Genomic DNA, 25,783 nt, shown 5'->3' on the forward strand with positions numbered 1-25,783 from the left:
TCCTGTGCCTGCTGCTCACCATGGCCACCCTCACCACCCAGGTGCTCGCTCAGCCAAGTAAGCGCCCTCCCTCCTTCCCTTGGAAGCACATCACCCATCTCTGGGTGATCTTGGCTCATGAGAGCATAAGGGGGATCCCTAGCCTCACTTTAACAAGGTCAGGGAACTCGGGGAAGGATGAGGCATGCGCCTGCTCGCACAGGTGCTCCTGGACAGCGGCAGGGTGAGAAATCCAGCTGCGGAACCCAAATCCAGCCCCTGTCAGGACTCCACCTGTGGAAATACACCCGGGCACACACAAACTGTCCTCACCGCCTCAGCTCCTTTCAGCACTATTTGGAGGGCTGGGGTGATCGTAGAAAGGGGCCTCATGTGGTGGGTGTGAAGGTACAGTGAAGGTGAGCGAAAGAACCCCAGCATCTGGACTGTGATTCATTCAGCCCAGTTTCCTGAGACACGGCTCAGCAAGAGGCACTGGGCATCAGGAGACTCATGGCCAGGCATAGGTTATGTGGAGCCTAAACGGGGGCCCATATTGGGGTCCCTGACCTTCCTGACCACAAGGGTCTGCATTCTTAGCTCCTCCTAGTGACACTCCAGGGAATTAGGTCATTTTAGCAGCTCCCCTGCCCTACAGTAGCAGTGCTCTATGCCCAAGTCACAGCACAGGAAACTGAGTCAGTGTGACATCCTAGCTCTGCAGGATCCGCAGAAGTATTGGAATCAAATGGGTTCTACCTCTACTCCTGATTTCCCTTCGCCTTCTCCTAACTACTTCTTTTCTGCTCCAAGTAAGATAAAAAGAGTCGAGTCCATCCTAAAATGCTTTCTCTTTATAGGTATTTTTCGAGACATTAACCCAATCTGCTGCTACAGTTTTACGAATAAGAAGATCCCATTGCCAAAGCTGGTGAGCTACAAGAGAGTCACCAGCAGCAGTTGCCGCAGAAAGGCTGTGATGTGAGTTGAGCCCCAGTCCTCCCTGGTCCAGTTCTTCCCTAGGAAAAGGGAGCCTCAAACCTTAGAGTCAGAGAAGGAACCACCTAATCCAGTCCCCGAGGTGCCCAGTGGGAATCCTGAGGCCAGAAGGGAAAACCTGACTCTCAGCATCACTCTCCACCCCGGTGCTTATTCAGACCATGCCAGTCTCTTCCGCCAGAGGTCAGGATGGCTTCACCTGGGTCCGCCAAGGGAGAAGCTTGCCCTGGGTTCCCTCCTCCCTCTTCTATTAAGTTCCCAGGGCAGCTACTTAGAGACAACTGAGCTGCAAGGCTAGGCTGACACCTCAATGGAACTGCATCTAACCGTGCCCTCTCTCCCCACAGCTTCAAGACCAAACTGAACAAGGATTTCTGTTTTGACCCCCAGATGAAGTGGGTTCAGGATTCCATGAAGCTCCTAGACAAGAGAACCCAAACTCCAAAGCCTTGAATGCCCACTCCACAACCCAAGAATCTAACCCTAATTTATTGCCTCCTAACTGTCCCTAAATGCCCTCCGATATTATTTTCTTGTATTTTCAAAGAATATGAGCTTTGTTTATTGATATGAAACATGATGTCTTAAGTAATGCTAACCTCATTTAAGATATTGATGTTTTAAGTTTCTCTTCCATGGACACTGGTGTTTGTTAGACACGGAGACTTTGTCTAAATTGCTTCCCTCAGGGGGGGTGCACTGCAGTTCCACCCCTGAAGTGGCACGAGAGTCCTTGCAACAATCATGAATACAAACACGTGTTGTTTTAAATTCTAAGGCATTGCTAAAAAACGTTATTATGGAGATGTAATGATGTTACTCTGGAGCAATATATATATTTTTGTAAAAACCTGACTTTTGGTGTTTTCTTGAAGGAAGCTAAAAAGCTGAGTATTTGCTTCATGAGGAGGGAGGGGCAAGGCTTCAGAGGACAGGGCTCATGTTTTGAAGGAATGAGGACGTGGATTGCCTTGGTCTTTCCCTCTGGGGGGCTCATCTGAGTGCCTAGACAGAAACCTTTAGGGCAAGACTCAATCAGGCATTCTACCCCTGCCATTCCGGCCCCAACACCTTCTGCCCAGGTCCCAACTACCCTTGTGACTCCTTTAGCAAGAGTCCCACCCCCATTTCTTTTCTTAGAGTCCCTGAGCCACCCCATAATATTTCCCCTAATTGATTGCAACAACCCCCAACCTTTCCACATTCAATTAATTCTCCAACTTGGAATAATACAGACACTGCAGACTTTTGGAAATCAGGGGGAGATTGAATCATCATCAATAAAATGGTTAGAGCCAAAACCAGTTTGGCTCAGTGGATAGAGCGTCTGCCTGCGGATGAGAGGTCCCGGGTTTGATTCTGGTCAAGGGCATGTACCTTGGTTGTGAGCACATCCCCCATTAGGGGGTGTACAAGAGGCAGCTGATTGATATTTCTTTCTCATCGATGTTTCTAACTCTCTCTCCCTCTCTCTCTCTTCCTCTCTATAAAAAATCAATAAAATATATTTTTAAAAATAAATATAAATAAATAATAAAATAAAATGGTTAGGTTAGAATTTCATAAAGAGGGTAAGACTTAAATTTATCCTTGATGAATGAGAAGTGGGGGTTTTCTTCTTAAAAAAGTACAAGATCATTAAGAAAACAAGGAAGAGTGTAAGCAAATACCTAGCACATGTGTCAAACACAAGGCCCGCGGGCCAAATCCATCCCGCCAGGCCTTGCAATGTGGCCCGCACCGCGCTGTCATCACTGCACTCTGCTGGGTTTCCATCACAATGACAGTTTATGACTGTTCAGTAAACCATTCGGCCCGCGATTTAGGCTGGATTTTAGATTTTGGCCCCTTCTCTGATTGAGTTCGACACCCCTAGAGGGTAAAAAAAAAAAAAAAAAAAAAAAATGATGGCAGGTACATCAAGGAGGGAGAAAACTGCCCTAGCCAGTTTGGCTTAGTGGACAGTGCATCTGCCTGTGGAGGAAAGGATTCCCGGTTCCATTCTGGTCGAGGACACATACCTTGGTTGCAGGCTCCTCCCAGGCTAGGCCCCTGATCAGAAATCAATGGAAAAATACCCTCAGGTGAGGATTAAATTTAAATAAATATTTATTTATTTTTAAAGAGGAACTAAACTGATCAGATTTCCATTGGGGTCCATTCTGGGTCAGGTGAGAGGGATGTTTGAAAAGGAAGGTTGCGTAAAGGACTGTGAATTTCAAAGTGGTTAATTAGTGCTCCACTTCATAAGTTAAAAGATGTTGAAAACATTCGCTCCACTGAAGAAGGACAGGCCAGAGTTGGAGGTCCCAGGTTCTGAGGTCACCAGATGAATTTCAGGAAATGGAACTTAGTGGCTTCATGCACATCTGGAGAGTCAGGGACAAGGGAGAGGCTTCTGCCATGATCCTAGCAGGAAGTGACGAGGACCTGACTATGGAGCCAGAGTCAGCCTTGGAAAAGAAAGAGGTGGGCAGGTGAAATGTTGATTGTGGTAGATGGAGGAGGCAGACCTGTGACCTAAGATACAGAAGCCCCTATCTCAACACACATTTGAAGGAGTCAACTTCCCTGAAACCAGAATGTCCTTCTCCCAATCACTATCCCCCCATCCTCACCCAGGAGGCCAGAATCATCCATTTCCACGGATGGGCCTTTTTATCCTAATGTGCCCATCAAGTCTGTGTTCCCTTGCATCGTGTCTGACCTACTCAGGAGGTATCTGACCTCCTCGGGAGGTATCTGTCTGATCCACAGGAACACAGACAGACCCTGCTCTAAGAAAGCCGCTATCTTACCCAAGCGAATGCATTTCGCATGTTACTGACCTTCCCAAACTGATGGGGAGATGGCTGCTGGGCCCAGACAAACCAGGCACTGCCTCTGGCAGCCTGAGGTGCTAGGAGACCCTGGCTGGACGAAGGACATGGGGGCTTTAATTAAGGAACTGGCACTGACCCAGCAAACTGGGTGTTCTGAGTCTCCATAGATAAAGTGAGGCTAGCCTAGTGTTATCAATAGGGGAGCCCCATGGGCCCTAGATGTTAAGATCTGGGAGTGTGTCTCTCAGAAAACTTCCATTTCAACCAGCTGGAGCTGGAGAGAAGAGAGGTGATTCCACCATAGCTCCAAGTCACACTGTCTAAACTGCCCTGATACCTCAGTCAGCAGACAATTTCCCGGCAGCGGTGTATGGCACTCACTGCCCCTCATGCCAGGTCCAACCCCTCCCTGCCTCTCTCCCTCTCCTGCAGTCTATGGCCTTAGTCCCCGGTCATGAGTCAACCTCTAATTGCAGCGAATGCCAAGAGGCAAAGGGAGTGGAGTGCGAACCAATGGGCCCTCTAATGCCAGGCAGGTGAGGTGTGGGGTCTGGAAGGAGGGGAGGCCAAGCGAAGGGTGGCTCTGTGTTAAAACTCCCAAATAATCTGTTCACACTCCCTTTTCAAGTCACGTCTATTTATTTTGAAGAAATTTGGAATCCAGCTCAGCCTGGGATTCCTTACTCCTTGCATGATGAAATGTGGGCACAAAGCATTGGCCACAGGCCCAGCTTGACGAGAGGATGTTAAGTAGAGATGCATTTATTTCCTTCATTGCCAGCAGCCTATTCCAGGAAATCTGGGCTTTTTCTATCATGCTAAAACGTCTTCCAGCCTCAGCTCATTGTCAAATTCCAAAGCCACTTCTACATTTTTACTATTTGTTACAGCAGCACCCTATTATAGTTATACAATTCTTCTTCGTTTTTTTTATTGTAACTATAACAGGTTATTATCAAATTAATGTCTTAAAGCAACACAAATATATTATCTTAAATTCTGGAAGTCAGAAGTCTTTCTGGAGGCTCTAAAGCAAAATTCTTTTTTTTTTTTTTTTCCTTTTCCAATTTATAGGAGCTTCCTGTATTCCTTAGCTCATAGCCCTCTTCCTCCATCTTCAAAGCTTCATTAAATCCCCCCATTTCTCTCTCTCCCTTTCCATGTCTGTCTCTCTCTCTCCTCTACTTCTATCATCACATCTGGTCTCTGATTCTTACTATCCTTCCTCCATCTTATAAGAACATTTGTGGGCGGAGAAACCAAGATGGTGGGATAAGGTAAACACCTAAATGCAGCCTACCACAACAATTTTAAAATTACAACTGGAAAACAGAGCAAACATCGCCCTGAACCACCAGAAGGCTGGCTGAGTGGAAGCTCTAACATCTAGGAAGGGAAGAGAAAGGATGCAGACCCTCAGGAGCTGTGGAGGTGCGGAGATCTGTGCTCGCAGAAAGGGTGGCCGCCAAATACGCTGCTGGCTTACTCGCGCCACGCTCGGAGAGGGTGGGCAACTAACTTGCAGCTAGTTTTCTTGTTCAGGAGGAAAACAAAACCTCCCTATTGAGCCGAAACTCGTTTTGCTCAGTGGATAGAGCTTTGGCCTGCGGACTGAAAGGTCCTGGTTTCGTTTCTGGTCAAGGGCATGGACCTTGGTTGCGGACACATCCCCAGTAGGGGGTGTGCAAGAGGCAGCTGATTGGTGATTCTCTCTTATCGATGTTTCTAACTCTCTATCCTTCTCTCTCTTCCTCTCTGTAAAAAATCAATAAAATATATTTTTAAAAATAAATAAAAAATAAAAACTCCATATTGCACTGATAGCCAGCTCCAGTCAAGAAGAAATTGGATTGTCAGGCAGTGGGCAAAACTCTCTCACAGGTGCATGAGGCTAGCAGCCATTACTGTGGGACACAGGAACACGACCCTCTTAGGGCGGGGCTGACAGGAAATCAAAGCTTGTCTGCGCCAACCCAAGACTCCACCCAAGATGAGCGCAGAAGACCTCCCAGTGGCTAGCTTTCTCAATCTGGAGAAAAACAAAACCTCCCAACAGCACTGATAGTCAACTCTGATCCGGGAAGAAAATGAATGTCAGGGAGCAGGCAAAACTCGAGAATAGCCTTCCCCCAAGTGGTGCACACGCCAGCAGCCAGTGTTGTGGGACTCAGCAAATAGGACCCTCTTAAGGCAGATTTGGCGGGAAACCAAAGCTTGTCTGTGCCACTCTGAGACTCTGCCCCATCCAAGCTGAGCACAGAAGTCGTCCTAGCTGAGACACTGCTGATCCTCACAACCAATTGGCTTGGAGATCAACTCTCCCCAGTAATACCAACAACAAGCAAGGTTTAACAACAAGACTGCACACACAGCCCACAAAGGGCTTCTCCAAGACTATACACTTCAGGTAACTGGGAAAGCTGAGCTACTTGGCCCTGCACGGACACCTAGCACACAAAGCTACTCCATCAACTCAGGGAAGCAGCTAAAATGCAGGGAAGAGGCAGGCCACAAAGGAAGGAAATGGAGGAAAGCAAAAGAATGGACATAGAGTTCAAAACCACAGTTATAAGGTTTTTCAAGAATTTCCTAGAAAAGGCCGATAAAATAAACAAGACCTTTGAGGATATGAAAAGGGGTCAACTAGAAATAAAGCATACACTGACAAAAATAAAAAAATATTATACAAAGTCCTTAAAACAGATGGGAAGTTTGCAAGAATCAAGTCAAAGATTTGGAACACAAAGAGCCAGAGGACACTCCTCTGCAGAAGCAAGAAGAGAAGAGAATCCAGAAAGTTGAAGATAGTGTAAAAAGCCTTTGGGACAACTTCAAGCAAATCAGAATTATGTGGGTCCCAGAAGAAGAGAGAGAGAGCAAAATACTGAAAATCTATTGGAAGAAATGTGACAGAAAACTTCCCCCACCTGGTGAAAGAAATAGACTTACAAATCCAGGAAGCACACAGAACACCAAACAAAAGGAATCCAAAGAGAACCACATCAAGACACATCATAATTAAAATGCCAAAAGCAAAAGACAAAGAGAGCATATTAAAAGCAGCAAGAGAAAAGCAGTTAGTTACCTATAAAGGAACACCCATACAATTGTCAGCTGATTTCTCAACAGAAACTATGCAGGCCAGATGAGAATGGCAAGAAATATTCAAAGTGATGAAGAGCAAGAACCTACAACAAAGATTACTCCACCAGCAAAGCTACCACTCAGAATTGAAGGCCAGATAAAGAACTTCACAAATTAAAAATATACATATAAAGGAGTTCATCACTGCCAAACCAGAATTATATGAAATGCTGAAAAGTATTCTGTAAGAAGAAGAAGAAGAAGATAAAGATAAAAATTATGAATAACAAATATGTAACTATCAACAAGTGAATCTAAAAATCAAGGGAATTAAAAAATCTGATGAACAGTATTAACCGGTAAATATAATATAATCAGAGGTATAGTAAAGAAGTGGAGTGATGATTCTCGGGGAAAAGGGGAGTGGAGGGGCAGGAAGAGACTGAACAAAAACTGTGCACGGATGGATGAGGACAGTGGGAAGTGAGGAAAGGGCAGAGGGTGGGGTAGGAACCTGGTAGAGGGAAGCAATGGAGGGAAAAAAGAGGAACGATTGTATTAATCTGAAGAATAAAGATTTATTTAAAAAATAAAAAATTAAAAAAGAACATTTGTGATTATATTGGGCCTGTCTGGATAATCCAGGACAATCTCAGCATCTCAAGATCCTTAAATGAATTATATCTGCAAAGGTCACTTTACCATGTCAGGTAACATATCATAGCTTCCAGGGATAGGACTTGGGCCTTCTTGGGAAGGGGTTATTATTCAGACTACCACGGCTAGGGACCAGGCAAAAGAGTACAGGGTGGGCCAGGGAGAGCCACACATGCTGTCCTTCCTCCTTATCTTCTGCTTCCTTGCTTCTGTTATTTTCTGCAGAGTTTTCACTTCAGAGAAAGCAGAATTCTTAAGAATAACCCATTTGGTTCCTGTCTATGGTCACTTTGAATATAACTGTGCCCCATACACCCCCTTTTCCTCCCAAAAGTGCCCGAGTCCAAAACCCCACTGCTTCCTCCCTCCTTCCTGGAAATCACCCTGGCTGCTCACTGGCTCAGCACAATTCAGAGTTCAGGTTACTCCACCCACTCCTGGTCCCAATAAAAGGAATGCAGAGCAGCCAGAACAGCACAGAGACTCACAGGCTCAGACACCAGCCACTATCTCTCCAGCCACTCTCTCCTTGAAGCTCATCTCCTCACTCTCCACCATGAAGGTCTCCGCAGCCCTCCTGTGCCTGCTGCTCACCATGGCCGCTCTCACCACCCAGGTGCTCGCTCAGCCAGGTAAGTGCCCTCCCTCCTTCCCTAGGAAGCACATCACCGCATCTCTGGGTGATCATGGCCCATGAGAGCAGAAGGGGGATCCCCAGCCTCACTTTAACAACAAGGTCAGGAAACTGTGAGAAGGACAAGGCATGAGCCTGGTCGCACAGGTGCTCCTGGGCAGAGGCAGGGTGAGAAATCCAGCTGTGGAACCTAAATCCAGCCCCTTTCAGGACTCCAGCTGTGGAAACACACACACACACACACACACTGTAGTCACCGCCTCAGCTCCTTTCAGCACTATTTGGGGAGCTGGGTGATCGCAGAGAGGGGCCTCATGTGGTGGGTGTGAAGGTACAGTGAAGGGGAGCGGAAGAGCCCCAGCATCTGGACTGTGCTTCATTCAGCCCAGCTTCCTGAGACACGGCTCAGCAAGAGGCACTGGGCATCAGGAGACTCATGGCCAGGCATAGGTTACGTGGAGCCTAAAGGGGGACCCATCGTGGGGTCCCTGACCTTCCCTGACCACTAGTGTCTGCATTCTTAGCTCCTCCTAGTGACACTCCTGGGAATTAGGTCATTTTAGCAGCTCCCTTGCCCTCTAGTAGCAGTGCTCTATGCCCATGTCACAGCACAGGAAACTGAGTGTGACATCCTAGCTCTGCAGGATCCGCAGAAGTATTGGAATCAAGTGGGTTCTACCTCTACTCCTGATTTCCCTTCGCCTTCTCCTAACTACTTCTTTTCTGCTCCGATTAAGATAAAAAGAGTCAAGTTCATCCTAAAATGCTTTCTCTTTGTAGGTCCTTCTCCAGATAGAGTCACTTCCCTAACCATCTGCTGCTTTGCATTCACCAACAAGAAGATCCCGTTGCCAAAGCTGGCAAGCTACAAGAGACTCGCCAACAGCCAGTGCCCCAGAGAGGCTGTGATGTGAGTTGAGCCCCAGCCCTCCCTGGTCCAGTTCTTCCCCAGGAAAAGGGAGCCTCAAACCTTAGAGTCAGAGAGGGAACCATCTAATCCAGTCCCTGGAGGGGCCCAGTGGGAATCCTGAGATCAGGAGGGAAAACCTGACTCTCAGCATTACTCTTCACCCCGGTGCTTATTCCGACCATGCCAGTGTCTTCAGTCAGAAGTCAGGATGGCTTCACCTGGGTCCGCCAGGGGAGAAGCTTGCCCTGGGTTCCCTCCTCCCTCTTCTAATTAGTTCCAGGGCAGCTACTTAGAGACAACTGAGCTGCAAGGCTAGGCTGACACTTCAATGGAACTGCATCTAACTGTGCCCTCTCTCCCCACAGCTTCAAGACCAAACTGAACAAGGATATCTGTGCTGACCCCCAGCAGAAGTGGGTCCAGTATTCCATGAAGATCCTAGACAAGAAAACCCAAACTCCAATGCCTTGATGCCCACTCCACAACCCAAGAATCTAATCCTAATTGATTTCCTCCTAACTGTCCCTAAATGCCCTCCGATATTATTTTCTTGTATTTTCAAAGAATATGAGCTTTGTTTATTGATATGAAACATGATGTCTTAAGTAATGCTAACCTCATTGAAGATATTGATGTTTTGCCGAAACCAATTTGGTCAGTGTATAGAGCGTTGGTCTGTGGACTGAAAGATCCCAGGTTGGATTCCTGTCAAGGGCATGTACTTTGGTTGTGGGCACATACCCGGTGGGGGGTGTACAGGAGGCAGCTGGTTGATGTCTCTCTCTCATTGATGTTTCTAACTCTCTATCTTTCTCCTCTCCCTTCCTCTCTGTAAAAAATCAATAAAATATATTTAAAAAAAAAAAAGATTTTGATGTTTTAAGTTTCTCTCCCATGGGCACTGGTGTTTGTTAGACATGGAGACCTTTGTCTAAATTGCTTCCCTCAGAGGGGCTGCACTGCAATTCCACCCCTGAAGTGGCATGAGAGTCCTTGCAACAATCATGAATATAAACACATGTTGTCTTAAATTCTAAGACATTGCTAAAAACATTATTATGGAGATGTAATAATTACTCTGAAGCAATATATATATTTTTTGTACAAAACCTGACTTTTGGTGTTTTCTTGAAGGAAGCTAAAAAGCTGAGTATTTGCTTGATGAGGAGGGAGGGGCAAGGCTTCAGAGGACAGGGCTCATGTTTTGAAGGAATGAGGACGTGGATTGCCTTGGTCTTTCCCTCTGGGGGGCTCATCTGAGTGCCTAGACAGAAACCTTTAGGGCAAGACTCAATCAGGCATTCTACCCCTGCCATTCCGGCCCCAACACCGTCTGCCCAGGTCCCAACTACCCTTGTGACTCCTTTAGCAGGAGTCCTCCCCCCACCCCCTTTCTTTTCTTAGAGTCCCTGAGCCACCCCCCAATATCTCCCCTAATCAATTGCAACTACCCCCAATCTTTCCCCATTCAATTAATTCTCCAACTTAGAGTAATACATACACTGCAGACTTTGGAAAATCAGGGGTAGACTTAATGACTGTCAGTAAAATAGTTAGATTAGAATTTCATAAAGAGGCTAAGACTTGAATTTATCCTTGATGAATGAGAAGTGGGGATTTTCTTCTTTAAAAATTACAAGATTGTTAAGAAAAGAAGGAAGAGTATAAGCAAATACCTAGAGGTTAAAAAAAAAAAAATGATGGCTGGTACATCAAAGAGGGAGAAAACTGCCCTAGCCAGTTTGGCTCAGTGGACAAGAGCATCAGCCTGTGGACAAAAGGATTCCAGGTTCAATTCCAGTCAAGGGCACATATCTTGGTTGCAGGCTCCTCCCAGGCCTGGGCCCTGATTGGGAATCAATGGAAAAATATCCTCAGGTGAGGATTAAAAAATAAAATTAAATTAATATGATTTTTTTTTAAGAGGGACTAAACTGAGGTCCCGAGGTGAGTTTCAGGAAATGGAACTTAGTGGCTTCATGCACACCTGGAGAGACAGGGACAAGAGAGAGGCTTCTGCCATGGTCCTGGCAGGAGGTGACGAGGACCTGACTATGGAGCCAGAGTCAGCCTTGGGGAAAAGAAAGAGGTGGGCAGGTGAAATGTTGAGTGTGGTAGATGGAGGAGGCGGTCCTGTGATCTCAGGTACCGAAGCCCCTTCCTCAACCCACGTTTTAAGGAGTCAGCTTCCCTGAAACTAGATTGTCCTTCACCCCATTGGTATCCCCCCATCTGCACCCACGAGGCCAGAATCATCCATTTCCATGGATGGGCCTTTTTATCTGAATGTGCCCCTAACCGTTAGGGCCTAACGTCTAGGTTAGAGTATTGCACTCCCATTCAGCCTCTGAGAGAATCAAGCACTACACAAAGAATGGGACTTCAATGTATCAGGAGAGTCCCAGCTGTCATTTGTTGGGGGCATTATGTTGCCAAGTATGTTGGAAGCAAAGACTGAAGAAGACTTTAACTGTTCTACCTGGAGAATAATGTTTGAACCTTCCATGAACAAGAGACAAGCAACGACAGCCATCAAAGAAGGCCACGCCCACAAAGCTGTGTCCAGAGTTACTCAAGAGAAGCGATGGATGAGGAGGAGCTGGGCTGAAGGTTGATCTAGGGGCCCTGGACAAGGGAGCTCCTCCTGAGAGCAGGATCAGAGCCCCCGGCCTGGGAATTTACAGAGAAGTATTTCAGAACTGCTGTAGTCAGTTGCTGCTGGCTGACCTGCAGTGAGGGTAATAATAGTAATTCTCTTGTTCCTATTCCACCAGGCACCTGGGTGTGTTGGGGATAAATTGTCCACTTTTTTAAAGTACTATCATTTTTTAGTTGGAAGCTATAAAATTTACTCCTATATGGCCTTATCTCCTTTTTTAAAACTGTGTAAGCTTTGCCCAGCCCATATGACTCAATGGTTGAGCATCAACCTATGAATCAGGAAGTTAGGGTTCATTCCCAGTCAGGGCACATGCCTGAGGGCTCGATCCCCAGTAGGGGGCATGCAGAAGGCAGCCAATCAGTGATTTTCATCATTAATATTTCTATCTCTCTCTTCCTCTCATCCCACTTATAATTTACTAACTCATCCATTACTTCCTCTCTGAAATTAATTTTTTTAAAAAAAAAACTTTTTTTTAAAAATTGTGTTTTAAAAAACTGTGGTTAAAAAAAAACCACATAACATAAAATTGATCCTGTTTACTATGTTTAAGTGTACAGTTCGGTAATGTGCAGTATTTTAACACTGTTGTACAATAGATCTCAAAACGGTTTCATCTTGCAAACTGAACCATTGAACAACAACTCTCCATGTTCCCCTCTTCACAGCCCCTGGCAACCATCATTCTATTTTCTGTTTCTGTACGTTGAGTTATACCATATTTCTCTTTTTGTTGCTACCTTACATCACTTAGCATAATGCCCTCAAGTGTTATCCATCGTATAGCACGGGACAGAATTTCCTTTCCTTGTAAAGGCTAAAAAACATCCCATTATGTGACTGCACCACAGTTTGCTCATCCATCCATTCCTCAGTGGACACCAGATTGCTTCCACCTTTTGGCTATTGTGAATAATGTTGCCATGGACACGAATGTGCACATATATCTTCGAGATCCTACTTTCAGTTCTTTTTCATCTTTACCCAGAAGTGGGATTGCTAGATCATGTGGTAATCCTATTTTTAATTTTTGAGGAACTGCCAGACTTGTTTCCATAGTGGCTGCACTATTTTGCATCCTATCAACAGGGCACGTGGGTGTCAGTTTCTTCACAACCTCACTAACACTTTTTTTCAAATAGTAGCCATCCTGATAGATATGAAGGGATATCCCATTTCAATTTCCTTTCTCTAATGATTAGTGAAGTTGCAAAAAATAATATAAAGGGTTTTTATTAACCCTTGCAGAGCTTCCCCTAACGTTAGCACCCTACTCTCTTTAGGTTTTGTAAGGTTTATTGCATCTCTGCTCACATATCATCTTCAGTATGTGATCCAGGTTGAAGGGAAGCCTCACGTGGGACATGCTATCCTCATGGTAAAGAGGGGGAAAGCCATAGTGGAAACATGAGATGATAATGTCTGCACAGAGATAACATGTGTAACTTCTGCTCACAGCCAACTGACCGAAGCTAGACTATTCATGCCTCACTGGGAGACATGGCCACAATCCCTTGGAGGCCCAGAACATCTCTTATCCTGAGTACCTGGAGGACTGCTAGGACCTCACCTCTCTCCTATTTCTGAGATGGTCATCTTCCCTCAAGTCCAATACTCAAGTGCTTCCTGGAAGCCAATCCCCTCTCTCAGGTTTCAGTTCAGAAGAAACGGGAGTGTTTGGGGGCAACTTTTTTAGGAAGCCATCAGCATCACTCTGAATCTGTCTCCAGTAGCTTTTTATCCACTGCCCCTCCTTAGTTTCTTACTCTTAAAAATGATAACTAACACTCACTGCAATTGTGTCCTAGACTTCTAGACAGTCTCATCCCACTTAGGATTTACTAACTTGTTCATTACTTACAAAAATAAGGTGTTTTTATTATCTTTCCTTTTATAGATATGGAAACTGAACCATGGGATGAGTGGCTTTCCTATGGTTGTCCAGCAAAGTGAGCTATGTTACAGTCCTTTTTCTTTTATTGTTATTATTTTTAATCCTCATCCAAAAATATGCTTATTGATTTTTAGGGAGAGAGAGAGAGAGAGAGAGAGAGAGAGAGAGAGAGAGAGAGAGAGAGACACATTGATGTGAGAGAGAACATTGATTGGTTGCCTTCTGTATGTGTCCCCACTGAGGATCAACCCTGCAACCTTTTGCTACACTGATACAATTTTTTTCTTAAACATGTCACTCAACTGCCTCTTGTTTCCCAAGATTTCTTGGTCCTTGTTCCGCAAATAAAACAATTACGTAGAACAATGTGGCTTTAAGGAGCTTCAGGCCATGCATGAAGTTTGTATCCGACAAATACAGGATGTGGATAGAGCTACTTGCTAAATCTGTGCTCATGGCAGATGTTGCATGTCAGTCTAGGCACCATAAACTCAGACCCAAAGCAAGGTCCACAATTCTCCCCAAGAAATCTCTCTTGGCTTCTCTCACTAGTTAAAAGTAAGTAGTATCTTAACAAGTCCCCTCCTAAGCTCAAGATAGGCCCTGCTAGCAGAAGCCCGTTTGGCTCAGTGGTAGAGTGTCGGTCTGTGGACTGAAGGGTCCCAGGTTCGATTCCGGCCAAGGGCATGTACATTGGTTGCGGGCACATCCCCAGTTCGGGGGTGGGGGGGGTGCAAGAGGCAGCTGGTCGATGTTTCTCTCTCATTGACATTTCTAGCTCTCTATCCCTCGCTCCTCCTCTCTGTAAAAAATAAATAAAATATATTTTAAAAAAAAATAGGCCCTGCTAAATGCAATGTGGTACCCTGAGTTGCATCTTAGGAGAGAAAAAGGACATCAGTGAAAACACTGTTGAAAACACTTATAGTAATGTACAAAGTGGGCTCCCTGAAGTCAAGAAATGTACCACCTACATATAAAAAGCCAGCAACCATAATGCTGGACCGACCAGAGACCAGAACACTAGAATCCCTTGCCCAGGCTGGCCCTGACCTCTCCCCCCAACCCCCCGGGAGGGTTAGGGCACCCCTAGACAACGTGATAGGGTGCAAGTTTGAAGAGGGAAAGTCAAAGACATGGGGGGGAAGGCCTTAAGGGTCTACGGGGCTGGGTGATGGGTCTGGTGTAGGTTTTCAATAGGAAGACTTGATTGGAAAACGGCTCAGCACAGTACCTTTCTCATCGCGACCAGGACGTGGACTGAATGGGCAGTTGTCTCCTGAGTGCGCTTGGGATGGACATGCTCACGGCAGCGGCAATGCTCCTGAAACTTCACTGATTCCAAATAGCAAACAGCTGTCACCGCCAAAACAGAAAAATCCTCCTGAACGAGAGGCCCTGCACGTTGCAGTGGGACTGAAGGAAACACCACATGAGCAGCTAGAAACACCGGAGGAAGTGTGCAGCCAGAGGATTGTGGGATTGTGGAGGCCGAGTGGGCGCCTAGGGCTCCAACGTGAGCCTGTTGATGCGCATGTCCATAGCCAGCCCTATAGGCCCAGGTATCACAGTATTTGGCGTGACTTCTGGCAGGAAGTTATTTCCATGGAGGTTTGCTGATTGATCCCTTGCAGCAGGAAGATCAGAATGAAAGGTTTCATTCGTTACCTTGATTTGAAGCGGAGGAAAATGGGATAGTGACGAATGAGAAACTTTGGGGACAGTGAAGGGCAGTTTGTCCAGACGGTTGAGAGCTAAGAATTAGAGTTTAATTGGGATAGAAACCCTGCTAATAGCACCTGATGCCTGAAGTCCGAGCACTCTCCTTTTATGTTTTCCAATTCAAGTTTTTGGAGACTGCCTATTGAAACATTGGAAAGTGTTTGGATAGAAGCCCATAAGTATTAAGTAATTGCAGTGTTTTCCATGCTTCGCTCTCTGTAAGGAATATGGAATAATGTTAAATGCCTCATGTTCTCAAGGAGCTTGAATTGTGAAATAAAAAATAAAGAAGAAATATAAATCTTAAAAATAAAAAAGAAGCTTGAGTTTTAGGGGCGAAATCAGACAGGCAGGCAGAGGGGTTAGGGTTGATCAGTCAGGCAATCGGGCGAGTGGTTAGGAGCCAGCAGCCCGGATTGCTAGAGAGATGTCCCGAATTGCAAGAGGGTGCAGGCCAGGATGAAGGACCCCTGCCCCCATTCATGAATTTCATGCACCAGGCCTCTAGTGTTAAAAATGAGAAAAACAGATTCCTCAATCTGAGGAATAGAATAAAAAATGAAGATTTCCAGAGACATATGCAACACCGTCAAGTGTACCATTAAACACGAATGAAAGACCCACAAGAAGAAAAAAAGAGGAAATAACATTTGAAGAAATAATGACTGCCTACTTCCCAAATTTGGTGAAAATCATTATCTTATACATCCAAGATCAACAAACTCAAAGTAGAGTAGACTCAAAGAGATCCATATCAAGATATGGATATGGATCAAAGTAAAAAACTAAGAACAAAGAGAAGATATTGAAAGCAGCAAGAGAGAAGAGATTCATTGCATCCTGGGATCCTCAATGAGATTAACATTTAATTCTCATAAAAAAGCCATAAAAGTAAAAAAAAAAAAAAAAGGAATGGTATGTCATATCCAATATGCTGAAACAAACAAAAATATTTACTTCGGACAAAAATATACTTCAGAAATGAAGATGAGTTTGCTCCAGAGGAGGATCCAAGATGGCTGCTCGGGTAGACATCTAACCGCAGCAGCACACAACAATTTCAATGGAATACAACTAAAATGTAGAGTGGACATTGCCCAGAGCTACAGGTAGTCGACTGACTGAAAATTCTACAACAAGAAGGAAAGAGAAAATCAGAAGGAAAATCAGAGGAGCTGAAAAAAGCCTAAGGTACGGAGACATGCTGCGCGCTCGCACGCAGCTCGCGGAGAGGTCGCAGCCGGAGAGGAGAAGAGGGCTGGGTGCTGCCCGGCGTTCCCTAGCAGGAAGGAAATAAAACCCCCAGCCTGGGCTGAACCCCCGAACCGGCAGCGCTGAGCCCAGTTATGGGCCAGACCCTGGGGACCCAGGCTCCAGCAGGGGGAGACGGGGCTGTGAGGTGGAATCCCAGGGGAGCAGTGAAAAGCAGGGCCCCCGGAGTCCCGCGCAGAGGACTAAATGTTGACTCTGATGCTGGACTACCCTAGCCGGAAGAAACAAAGCCTCCGGCGGCGCTGAACCTCAGTCCGGCTCTGGCAGGGGGAGACGGGGCTGTGAGGTGGAGTCCTGGGAGAGCGGCGAAAAGCAGAACCCGCGGAGTCGTGCACACTGCGCACAGAGGACAGTCTGTTGACTCTGATCCTAGACTCCCCTAGCGGGAAGGAGAAAAAAAAGCTCCAGACTGGAGGAATGCGATGAGGAGCAGGAGCCCCTGCCGGACACCGGCCAGCCGGGCACCAGCAAGGAGCCGGGCGACGGGGCCCCCAGGGTGGGGTGTGCCCCTGAGCCTTCAACCGCTGAGCGCGGGCAACGGAGCCAAGGCCAGGGGGAGGGGGGGGCAGGGGGGGGCTGCTTCCTGGGCAGCGCCGACCCTGGCAACAGGCTGAAGCAGCGCAGGAGCCCGAGGAGAACAAAGGGGTGCCACAGGCCAACCTGCTGAGTTCCCAGGACAAGGAGGAAGAAACCAAAGAAGTTCTCAATGTGAAGAAATCAAGTGAGAGCAAAAGATAGTAAAATTACTTAAGAAGGAGTACAAAGAAGATCTTGAGGGGTCGAGGACTAAGTCAGAATTCAACTCACCAGCCAACATTGCAACATAAATGCGTTTAAAAAAAAAAAGAAAGAAAGGGACAGAATGTTGGAACGGCGGCGGCCAGGCATAGAGTGGCCAGGCACAGGGCAGTGGCACCCGGGCCCCGGGCAGCAGCGGCCAGAAACAGAGCATCAACAGCCAGCACTGGAGCAGCCAGGCCTGAGGCGGAGGCGGCCAAGCCCAGGGTGGCCAGTCCAGGAACACCCAGACCTGGAGTGGCCGGGCCCGGAGAAGCCGGGCCCAGAGCAGCCAGGTTGGGAGCAGCCAGGCCCAGAACATCAATAGCCAAGCCCAGAGCATCCAGGCCAGAAGCGGCCAGACCCGGAGCAGCAGCTGCCAGGCTGGGAGCGGCCAGGCCCGGAGCAGCGGCTGCCATGCTGGGAGCAGCCAGGCCCAGAGCGGCCGGGCCCGTAGCATCTGGGCCCAGAGCAGCCGGGTCGGGTGCGGCCAGGCCTGGAGCAGCAGCAGCCAAGTCCAGAGCAACTAGGTCGGGAGCAGCAGTGACCAGACCCAGAGCAGCTGGTTGTGGAACGAACCAGAGCAACAGAGGCCAGGCCCAAAGCAGCCAGGTCCAGAACAGCTCGCTCCTCGCCTGCCCTTGCCCCAGGGCTGCCTCTCAGACATGGCTGGAAACTTTGCGGGAACTTGAGGGTCTGCTGAATCAAGTGATGAAGGCTTAGATATGGATGTGTCAAGTTAGTATAGCACTGGGGTGTTGATCTGTGAGTGCCTTGGGTGGGGCCTGGATGAGGCTGGTTGACCTATTTGGAAATGTCTTTTGTGTGAAGTGTATCATTGGGCATGTGGAGGTATTATTGATATGAGAAAATGCTAAGTAATTGATTTACTATCTGAAAAGGGATTTACTATCGGGGAAAGGGAGGGAGGAAGAGACTGAACATAAACTGTGCACCTATGGATGAGGACAATGGGGGATGGGGAGGGGGCGGAGGGTGGGGTGGGAACCTGGTGGAGGGGGGAAGAAATGAAGAACCTTTGTAATAATATGAACAATAAAGATTGATTTAAAAAAAAAAAAAGAAAGAAAGAAATGAAATGAAGACATTCCTGGCCCTCAAAATATCCCAAACAGAATCCTTCAGGTAAAAGGAAAGGGCATCAGACAATAATTCAAAGACATAAAAGTAAAGATAACAACATACATAAATATAAAAGGCAGTATGCATTTATACTTTTATGCAAACTATTTTTTCTTGCATCTAATTTAAAATGCATATGCATAAAGCAATAATTATAAATCTATGTTGAGGGGAATGCCATGTATACATACATAATTTGTGACCATAATATCTTTAACGTGAGGGAGGGCGTGGAGCTCTGTAGGATTCAAGTTTTCATATACTATTGAAATTAAAATTTTATAAATACAAACTAGGTTCTGATAAATTACAGTGATAATGGTGATCCTCAAAGCAACCTCGAAGAAAAATAACTCAAAAAATATGATAAAAGAAATAAAATGGTACACTAGAAACTACTATTTATCATCAAAAAAAAAACCACAACACAAAATAGTCATGGAGGGGAAGTGAATTCTGTAAGATGATCACATAAGACATATTTCATATCTCCTCCTCAACATCAGCAACCTTACATCCATCCTGGACAAAAGTGTCTTTTGGGGAGCTGTGGGATCTAGCACCATTTGCAGGGGAACTGAAAAGAGACTAGTCCACTCATTCGTCAGGTAAAAGGCACACAGATCTTGTTTCTTGCTATAGAATTTGCCATGGCACAAAGATCAGTTCTAGCCAAAACCGGTTTGGCTCAGTGGATAGAGCATCGGCCTGCGGACTGAAGGGTTCCGGGTTCGATTCCGGCCAAGGGCATGTACCTTGGCTGCGGGCACATCCCCAGTGGGGGTTGTGCAGGAGGCAGCTGGTGGATGTTTCTCTCTCATCGACGTTTCTAGCTCTCTGTCCCTCTTCCTTCCTCTCTGTAAAAATCAATAAAATATAAAAAATGTGTGTGTGTATATATATATATATATATATATATATATATATATATATATATATATATATCAGCTCTAGTCCCTCTCGAGTGTGGTCCTGGAGGCCCTGGAGAACACTGTAGGCAGTCATCCACAGAAGAGACAGCTTTTGCAGAAGTCCATATTTTCAGCAGAGAAAAGTCAGCACACCGCTGGAGCGAAAACAAACAAGTTCAGGCACATTGGAGAGGATAGAAGGGACAGTTTGACGTGACTGACATCACCACTCCCGCAGGGCACAACTCAGTGCCAGAAGAGACCTAGAACATTATTTCTCCTGAAGGGAAAGGGAAAGTGTGGAGTGAGCTTCCACCATGCCTCAGCTGTGCTGAATGCTACCAAAGACACCGTTTCTCTCCTGCCCCATCCCAGTACTGAGTTGTGAGCTGCATGACTGGGAGGCAAGAAGAGACTGGTAGAGCAGCAAATAGAACTTTTGAAAGGTACTAAAGAGAGACAGGCCTTCTTAGCTGCATTGTGAACTCCGTCAAGTAACCCCCCACAATCCACTGCAATGGTCTCACTTGCAGATCCTGCTAACCAACCCGCAGATACCCTGAGTGTGGCTAGTTCCCTGTGAGTGCTGTCAGCAATGGTGAGAGCGAGCTTTGTCATACATCTTATGAGCGTGCACAGAAAGCTGGCCTGAGTCAGTGGCCAGGGAGAGACCACAATGTGAACTTTAGCTCTGCCCTTGAGAAAGCGAGAGAGGCTGACAGCACTGGCCTGGTGTTGCGGGATTGAGAGAAGGCGTTCAAGTTTAAAAGTTCTGCCACAAGATGGAGCTAGAAGCATGGTGTAGGCGTCTGTATGAAAGTTCTGAGAAAGCCTCAAAATCCCTAGCAAGGCTGATGTGTTTCTCTCCGGAAGTCAGTCAGTAAAGACTGGAGCAGGTAACTTTCACTTCAGATTTAAAAAGAGAAATACAAGGTTTCAGGAACACACACAAAAAAAATTTAAAAATGTAACACCACCAAAGGATTACAATAATCTTCCAGTAACTGACCCCAAGGACAAGAGGATCTACAATATACCTAAAAAAGAACTCAAAATAGCCATTTTAAAGAAGTTCAATGAGCTATAGTACACTATGGAAAGACAGTTCAACAAAATCAGGAAAAAATACATACACAAAATTAGAAGTCTAACAGAAATCACACCAAAAAAATATAACTTTTGGAGCTGAAGATGCAATGAACAAAATAAAAATAAATGCAGTAGAGCAGGGACCAGTTTGGCTCAATGGATAGAGCGTTGGCTTGGGGACTGAAAGGTCCCGGGTTCGATTCCGGTCAAGGGCATGTACCTTGGTTGCAGGCATATCCCCAGTAGGGGGTGTGCAAGAGGCAGCTGATCGATGACTCTCTCTCATCGATGTTTCTAACTCTCTATCTCTCTCCCTTCCTCTCTGTACAAAATCAATAAAATATAAATTTAAAAAATAAATAAATAAATAAATAAATAAATAAATGCAGTAGAGATGTTCAATAACATAATGGATTTAGTACAAAAAAAAGTTTACTGAGAAGACAGAACCTTTAAAATTATCTACTCAGAGAAGAACTAAAAAAGAGAAATAAAAAGAGTAAAGAAATCCTATGTAATCTCTGGGATAGAATCAAAAGTTATTGGAGTCCTATAAAAAGAGAGAAGAGAAACGGGAGAAAGCCTCTGTAAAAAAGTAATGGCTGGAAACATTCCAAATCTGGGGAGGCTTTTTGGACATCCAAGTTTTTGTTGTTGTTGTTGTTGTTGTTGTTGTTGTTATTGCTGGAGGCCCGATACACAAAATTCTTGCAAGAGTAGGCCTTCCTTCCCCTGGCTGGTGGCACCAGCTTCCCTCCAGCACCCAGGACCCAGGCTTTCTTCACAGAGGGAGGCTCCGCCTACCCGCAGCAGCCCTCCAGTGTGTCATTGGCCTGGGTCTCCCTCTTTGGGGTGATTGTGGAGCCCCCTGATTGCCCCACCTGCCAGTAGCCTATGCCTCCCTCTGCAGAGCGATCATGGGGTGATGGCCGGGCTCTCGACCAATCACATCACAGCTGCCTTGGCTGGCCTGGTGCCAGTGGGTGTCATAAGGTGGTCCCGGATGGTCAACTGGATGGTTGAATGGATGTTTCAGTCTTTCAGTCGATTTGCATGTTATGCTTTTATTATATAGGGTTATTATTATTATGGGCATTCAAGTTTTTGAGGCTCATAGTTCCCCAAATAAACTCAAAGAGATCTTCTCCAAGACACAATGTAATAAAACTGTCAAAAACCAAAGACAAGAGATATTTTCAAAAGCATAAGGAGAAAATAGCTTGTAACTTACAGGGAAACTCCCAAAAGACTATCAGCAAATTTCTCAGTAGAAACCTTAAGTCAGAAGAAAGTGGGATGATATTATTGAAGTGCTGAAAATAAAAACTGCTAACCAAGTTGTCCTTTAGGAATGAAGGAGAGATTTTTAAACAAAACCTGAGGGAATTTATCACCACTAGACCTGTCTTACAAAAAATACTGAAATAATATAAAGGATGCTAATTAGTTACATGAGAACATAGGAAAATATGCAACACAGTGGTAAAAAAAAATACGTAGATAGTCCAATTTAGAATACTCTAACATTGTAATATGATAGTCTATTAACCATTTAACTATAGAATAAAGGTTAAAGGACAAAGTATTAAAAATAAAATAGCTAGAATAATTTGTAGCATCAAAAACACAAAAGGGAGTGACATGGTAGAGTTTTGTATGCAATTAAAGTTAAGCTGTTATTAGTGTAAAATAGATTGTTGTATCTATAACATCTGTTATGTAAGCCCTGTGGTGACCACAAAGCAAAAATTTACAGTAGACACAAACAAGGCAAAGAAAGGGGAAGCAAAGCCTATCACCATATGAAAGCATTGATTCTCAAAGGAAGGCAGCAAGAAAGGAAGGGAGAAGCAAGGGAACACACTCCAGAACAACCAGAGGACAGTTAATAAAATGGCATTGTTAAGTCCTTAATGGTTAATAATTACTCTGAATGAAATGGACTAAATTCTCCAATCAAAGGACATAGAGTGGCTGAATGGACTAGAAAAACAAGACTCAACTCTATGCTGCCTATAAGAGACTCATTTGAAATATAAGGATACACATGAAATCAAGATGAATGGAATGGAGAATATATCCCATGCAAGCGAAAAACAAAAGGGAGAAAGGGTAGCTATATTTGTATCAGACAAAATAGACTTTAAGCCAAAAACTGTAAGAAGAGATAAAGAAGGTCATTATATAATGACAAATGGGTCAATTCATCAAGAGGATATAACAATCATGAATATATATGCACCCAACATTAGAGCACCTAAATATATTAAGCAAATACTAACAGATCTAAAGAGAGAAATAGACAACAATGCAATAATAGTAAGGAACTTCAGTAGCCCACTTTGCACAATGGATAGATCATTCAGACAGAAAATCGGTAAAAAAAAAAAAAAAAAAAAAAAAAAAAAAAGCAAATATACCTAATAGATATACTACAGCACTTCTATCCAAAAGCAGAATAGACATTTTTCTTATCACACACAGAACATTCTTCAAGATAGATTATACAATAGATAATAAAAAAACATAGCAAATTTAAGAAGATAGAAATCATGTCAAGTATTTTTCCAACCACAATGGTATGAAACTATAAATCAGGAGGACACATGGAAAACCCACAAATATGGAAATTAAACATACTCTGAATTCAATAACATACAAAAAAGCAACTAAAAGAAAAACTAAAAAAATATTACCAAACAAATGAAAATGGCAACACAATATACCAATAGTTATCAATGCAGCAAAAGCACTTCTAACAGAGTTTATAGCAATAAATGTCTACATTAAGAAAAAAAAAATGTTTCAAATAAACAATTTAACTTTATACCTAAAGGAATTGGAAAAAGAAGAATAAACTAAATACAAAGCTAGCAGAAGGAAGAAAATAACAAATATCAGAGCAGAAATAAATGAAATAGAGTCCAGAAAAAGAAAAAAAGATGAACTAAACTAAGAGCTGTTTTGTTTTTTTAAGAATGAACAAAATGGACAAATCTTTAGCTAGACTAAGAAAAAGAGAGAGAAGATTCAAGTAAATAAAATCAGAAATAAAAAAAGAAGACATTATGACAAATACCACAGAAATACAGAGTCTACTATGAGCAATTATATATCAACAATTAAATAACCTAGAAGAAATAGATAAGGTCTAGAAGTATGAAACCTACCAAAACTGAATCATGAAGAAATAGCAAATCTGAATAAGTCAATAATGAGTAAGGATGAATCAGTAATCAAACACCCTCCAACACAGAAAATATCAGGACCAGATGTTTACCCTGGGGAATTCTACCAAACATTTAAAGAAGAACGAATGCCAATACTTCAGAAACTCTTCTAAAATATAGAAGAGGAAGAAACACTCTCAACGGCATATTAACAGAATCATATACCATAATCAAGTGGGAGTTATCCCTGGCATGCAAAATGGTTTAACATAAACAAATCAATAAGTGTAGCATGCCACATTAATACAATAAAAGATAAAAAGTATATGATCCTTTTTTTAATTTTTTTAATTGATTTCAGAGAGGAAGGGAGAAGTAGAGAGAGAGAGAAACATCAACGATGAGAGAGAATCATTGATCAGCTGCCTCCTACTGGGGATGGAGCCCAAAAGCCAGGCATGTGCCCTTGACTGGAATCAAACCGGGGACCCTTCAGTCTGCAGGCCAACACTATCCACTGGGCCAAACTAGTTAGGGCAAAAATCATACGATCCTTTTAATAACTGAAAAATAAAAGCATTTGACAACATACAAAATCCTTTCCTCATAAAAACTTAACAAATTGAGTAATAAAGTACACATATGACAATCCCACAGCTGGCTTTAACTCAAAGGCTAAAAAATGTTCCTCCAAGATTAGGAACAAGACAGAGGCGCTCACTCTCACCACTCTTACTCAACATAGCACTGGAATTCCTAGCCAAACAAATCAGCTAAGAAAAATAAACAAATGGAACTCAAATCAGAAAGGAAGAAGAAAAGTTTTCTCTGTTTGCAGATGATATAATCATAGAAAATTCTAAAGACTACCAAAAAAATTGTTAGAAGTAATCAACAAATTCAGTAAAGTTGCAGGATATAAAACCAACATACAGAAATGAGTAGTGTTTCTATACAATAATAACAAAATATGTGAAAAAAAATGAAGAAAACAAATCCTTTCTTAAGAGCATCAAAAACAATAAACTACTTAAGAATAAATTAAATCAAAGAGGTTAATGGTCTTTACACTGAAACCTATAAGACTTCTATGAGGAATTGAAAAATAAATAAATAGCCCAGGACCAAACCAGAGAGGGTTGGACCTGCATTACCACCATTTGCCCACCATCCAGGTCTAGAAGTATGAAACCTACCAAACGGCAGGTATCATTGCTGACATGTACACATAAGGAATTGTTTGACATTGAAATTGGGTCTCAAAAGTATTGGTGGCCCAGAAAGAAGCTCACTACAGACTGATTCATATGCCTTTCAGCATAACGATTATTGCTTGTCTCATTTTTTATTCTTATAAGTTTATTTCCAGTAGGACATGATCTCACTCATCTAGGGAAAATGGTGAACAACATAGACTGATGAGCAAGAACAGACCCAGAGATAAGGAGCCATGTGTCAGACTGTTGGACCTCAAAGGGAAGGTGTGGATAAAAGGGAGAGATCAACCAAAGGACTTATGTGCACACAAATGAGCCTAAACAGTTGTCAAGGACAATAAGGAGATGGGGGCATAAGTGGGGGGGAATAGGGGATAGAATGGGGGGTTTAGGACAAATATGTGATACCTTAATCAATAAAGAAATTAATTTTTAAAAGAAAAATAAATGGAAAGATATCCCATGTTTATGGTTAGAAAAAATAATATTGTTAAAATGCCCACATCATCCAAGGCCATCTATTAAAAAAATGAAAATGACAATGGCATTTTTTCACTGAAAAAAAAATCCTAAAATTCATATAGAAACTCAAAGATTCCAAATAAGCAAAGCAATCGTGAGAAAGAAAAACAAAGCTAGCAGCATCACAGTTCCTGATTTCAAACTATAATACAAAGCTAGTATAGTAATTATGTCCTAGGTGGTTTGGCTCAGTGGATAGAGCTTCAGCCTGCAGACTGAAGGATTCTGGGTTTGAGTCCAGTCAAGGGCACATACCTTGGCTGCAGGCTTCCAGCTCTGGTTGGGGGCATGCAGGAGGCAACCAATTAATGTGTCCCTC

At 44.1% G+C, this 25,783-nt stretch overlaps 2 protein-coding genes across 3 annotated transcripts in view; both read left to right on the forward strand.

Annotated features, from left to right (window-relative positions):
- The window catches only part of LOC118728099 (C-C motif chemokine 2), a 10,335-nt gene extending 8,511 nt beyond the window's left edge, over positions 1 to 1,824 (forward strand). For both annotated transcript variants that reach the window (XM_045587368.1, XM_036454352.2), the window contains exon 3: positions 1,326 to 1,824. In XM_045587368.1, the coding sequence (XP_045443324.1) occupies positions 1,326 to 1,431 (106 nt within the window). In that variant the 3' untranslated portion in view covers positions 1,432 to 1,824. The remainder of the gene's footprint in view (positions 1 to 1,325) is intronic.
- A 6,166-nt stretch (positions 1,825 to 7,990) lies between these two features.
- On the forward strand, positions 7,991 to 9,707 carry LOC123653046 (C-C motif chemokine 8-like). Its single transcript, XM_045587367.1, has 3 exons — positions 7,991 to 8,173; positions 8,956 to 9,085; positions 9,451 to 9,707. Exons 1-3 carry the CDS (start codon positions 8,098 to 8,100, stop codon positions 9,554 to 9,556), a joined length of 312 nt encoding a protein of 103 aa, XP_045443323.1. The 5' UTR covers positions 7,991 to 8,097; the 3' UTR covers positions 9,557 to 9,707.
- The last annotated feature ends 16,076 nt before the right edge of the window (positions 9,708 to 25,783 follow it).

Source organism: Pipistrellus kuhlii, unplaced genomic scaffold, assembly GCF_014108245.1.
Source record: "Pipistrellus kuhlii isolate mPipKuh1 unplaced genomic scaffold, mPipKuh1.p scaffold_m20_p_28, whole genome shotgun sequence".
In the NCBI taxonomy this organism is placed as follows: Eukaryota; Metazoa; Chordata; class Mammalia; order Chiroptera; family Vespertilionidae; genus Pipistrellus; species Pipistrellus kuhlii.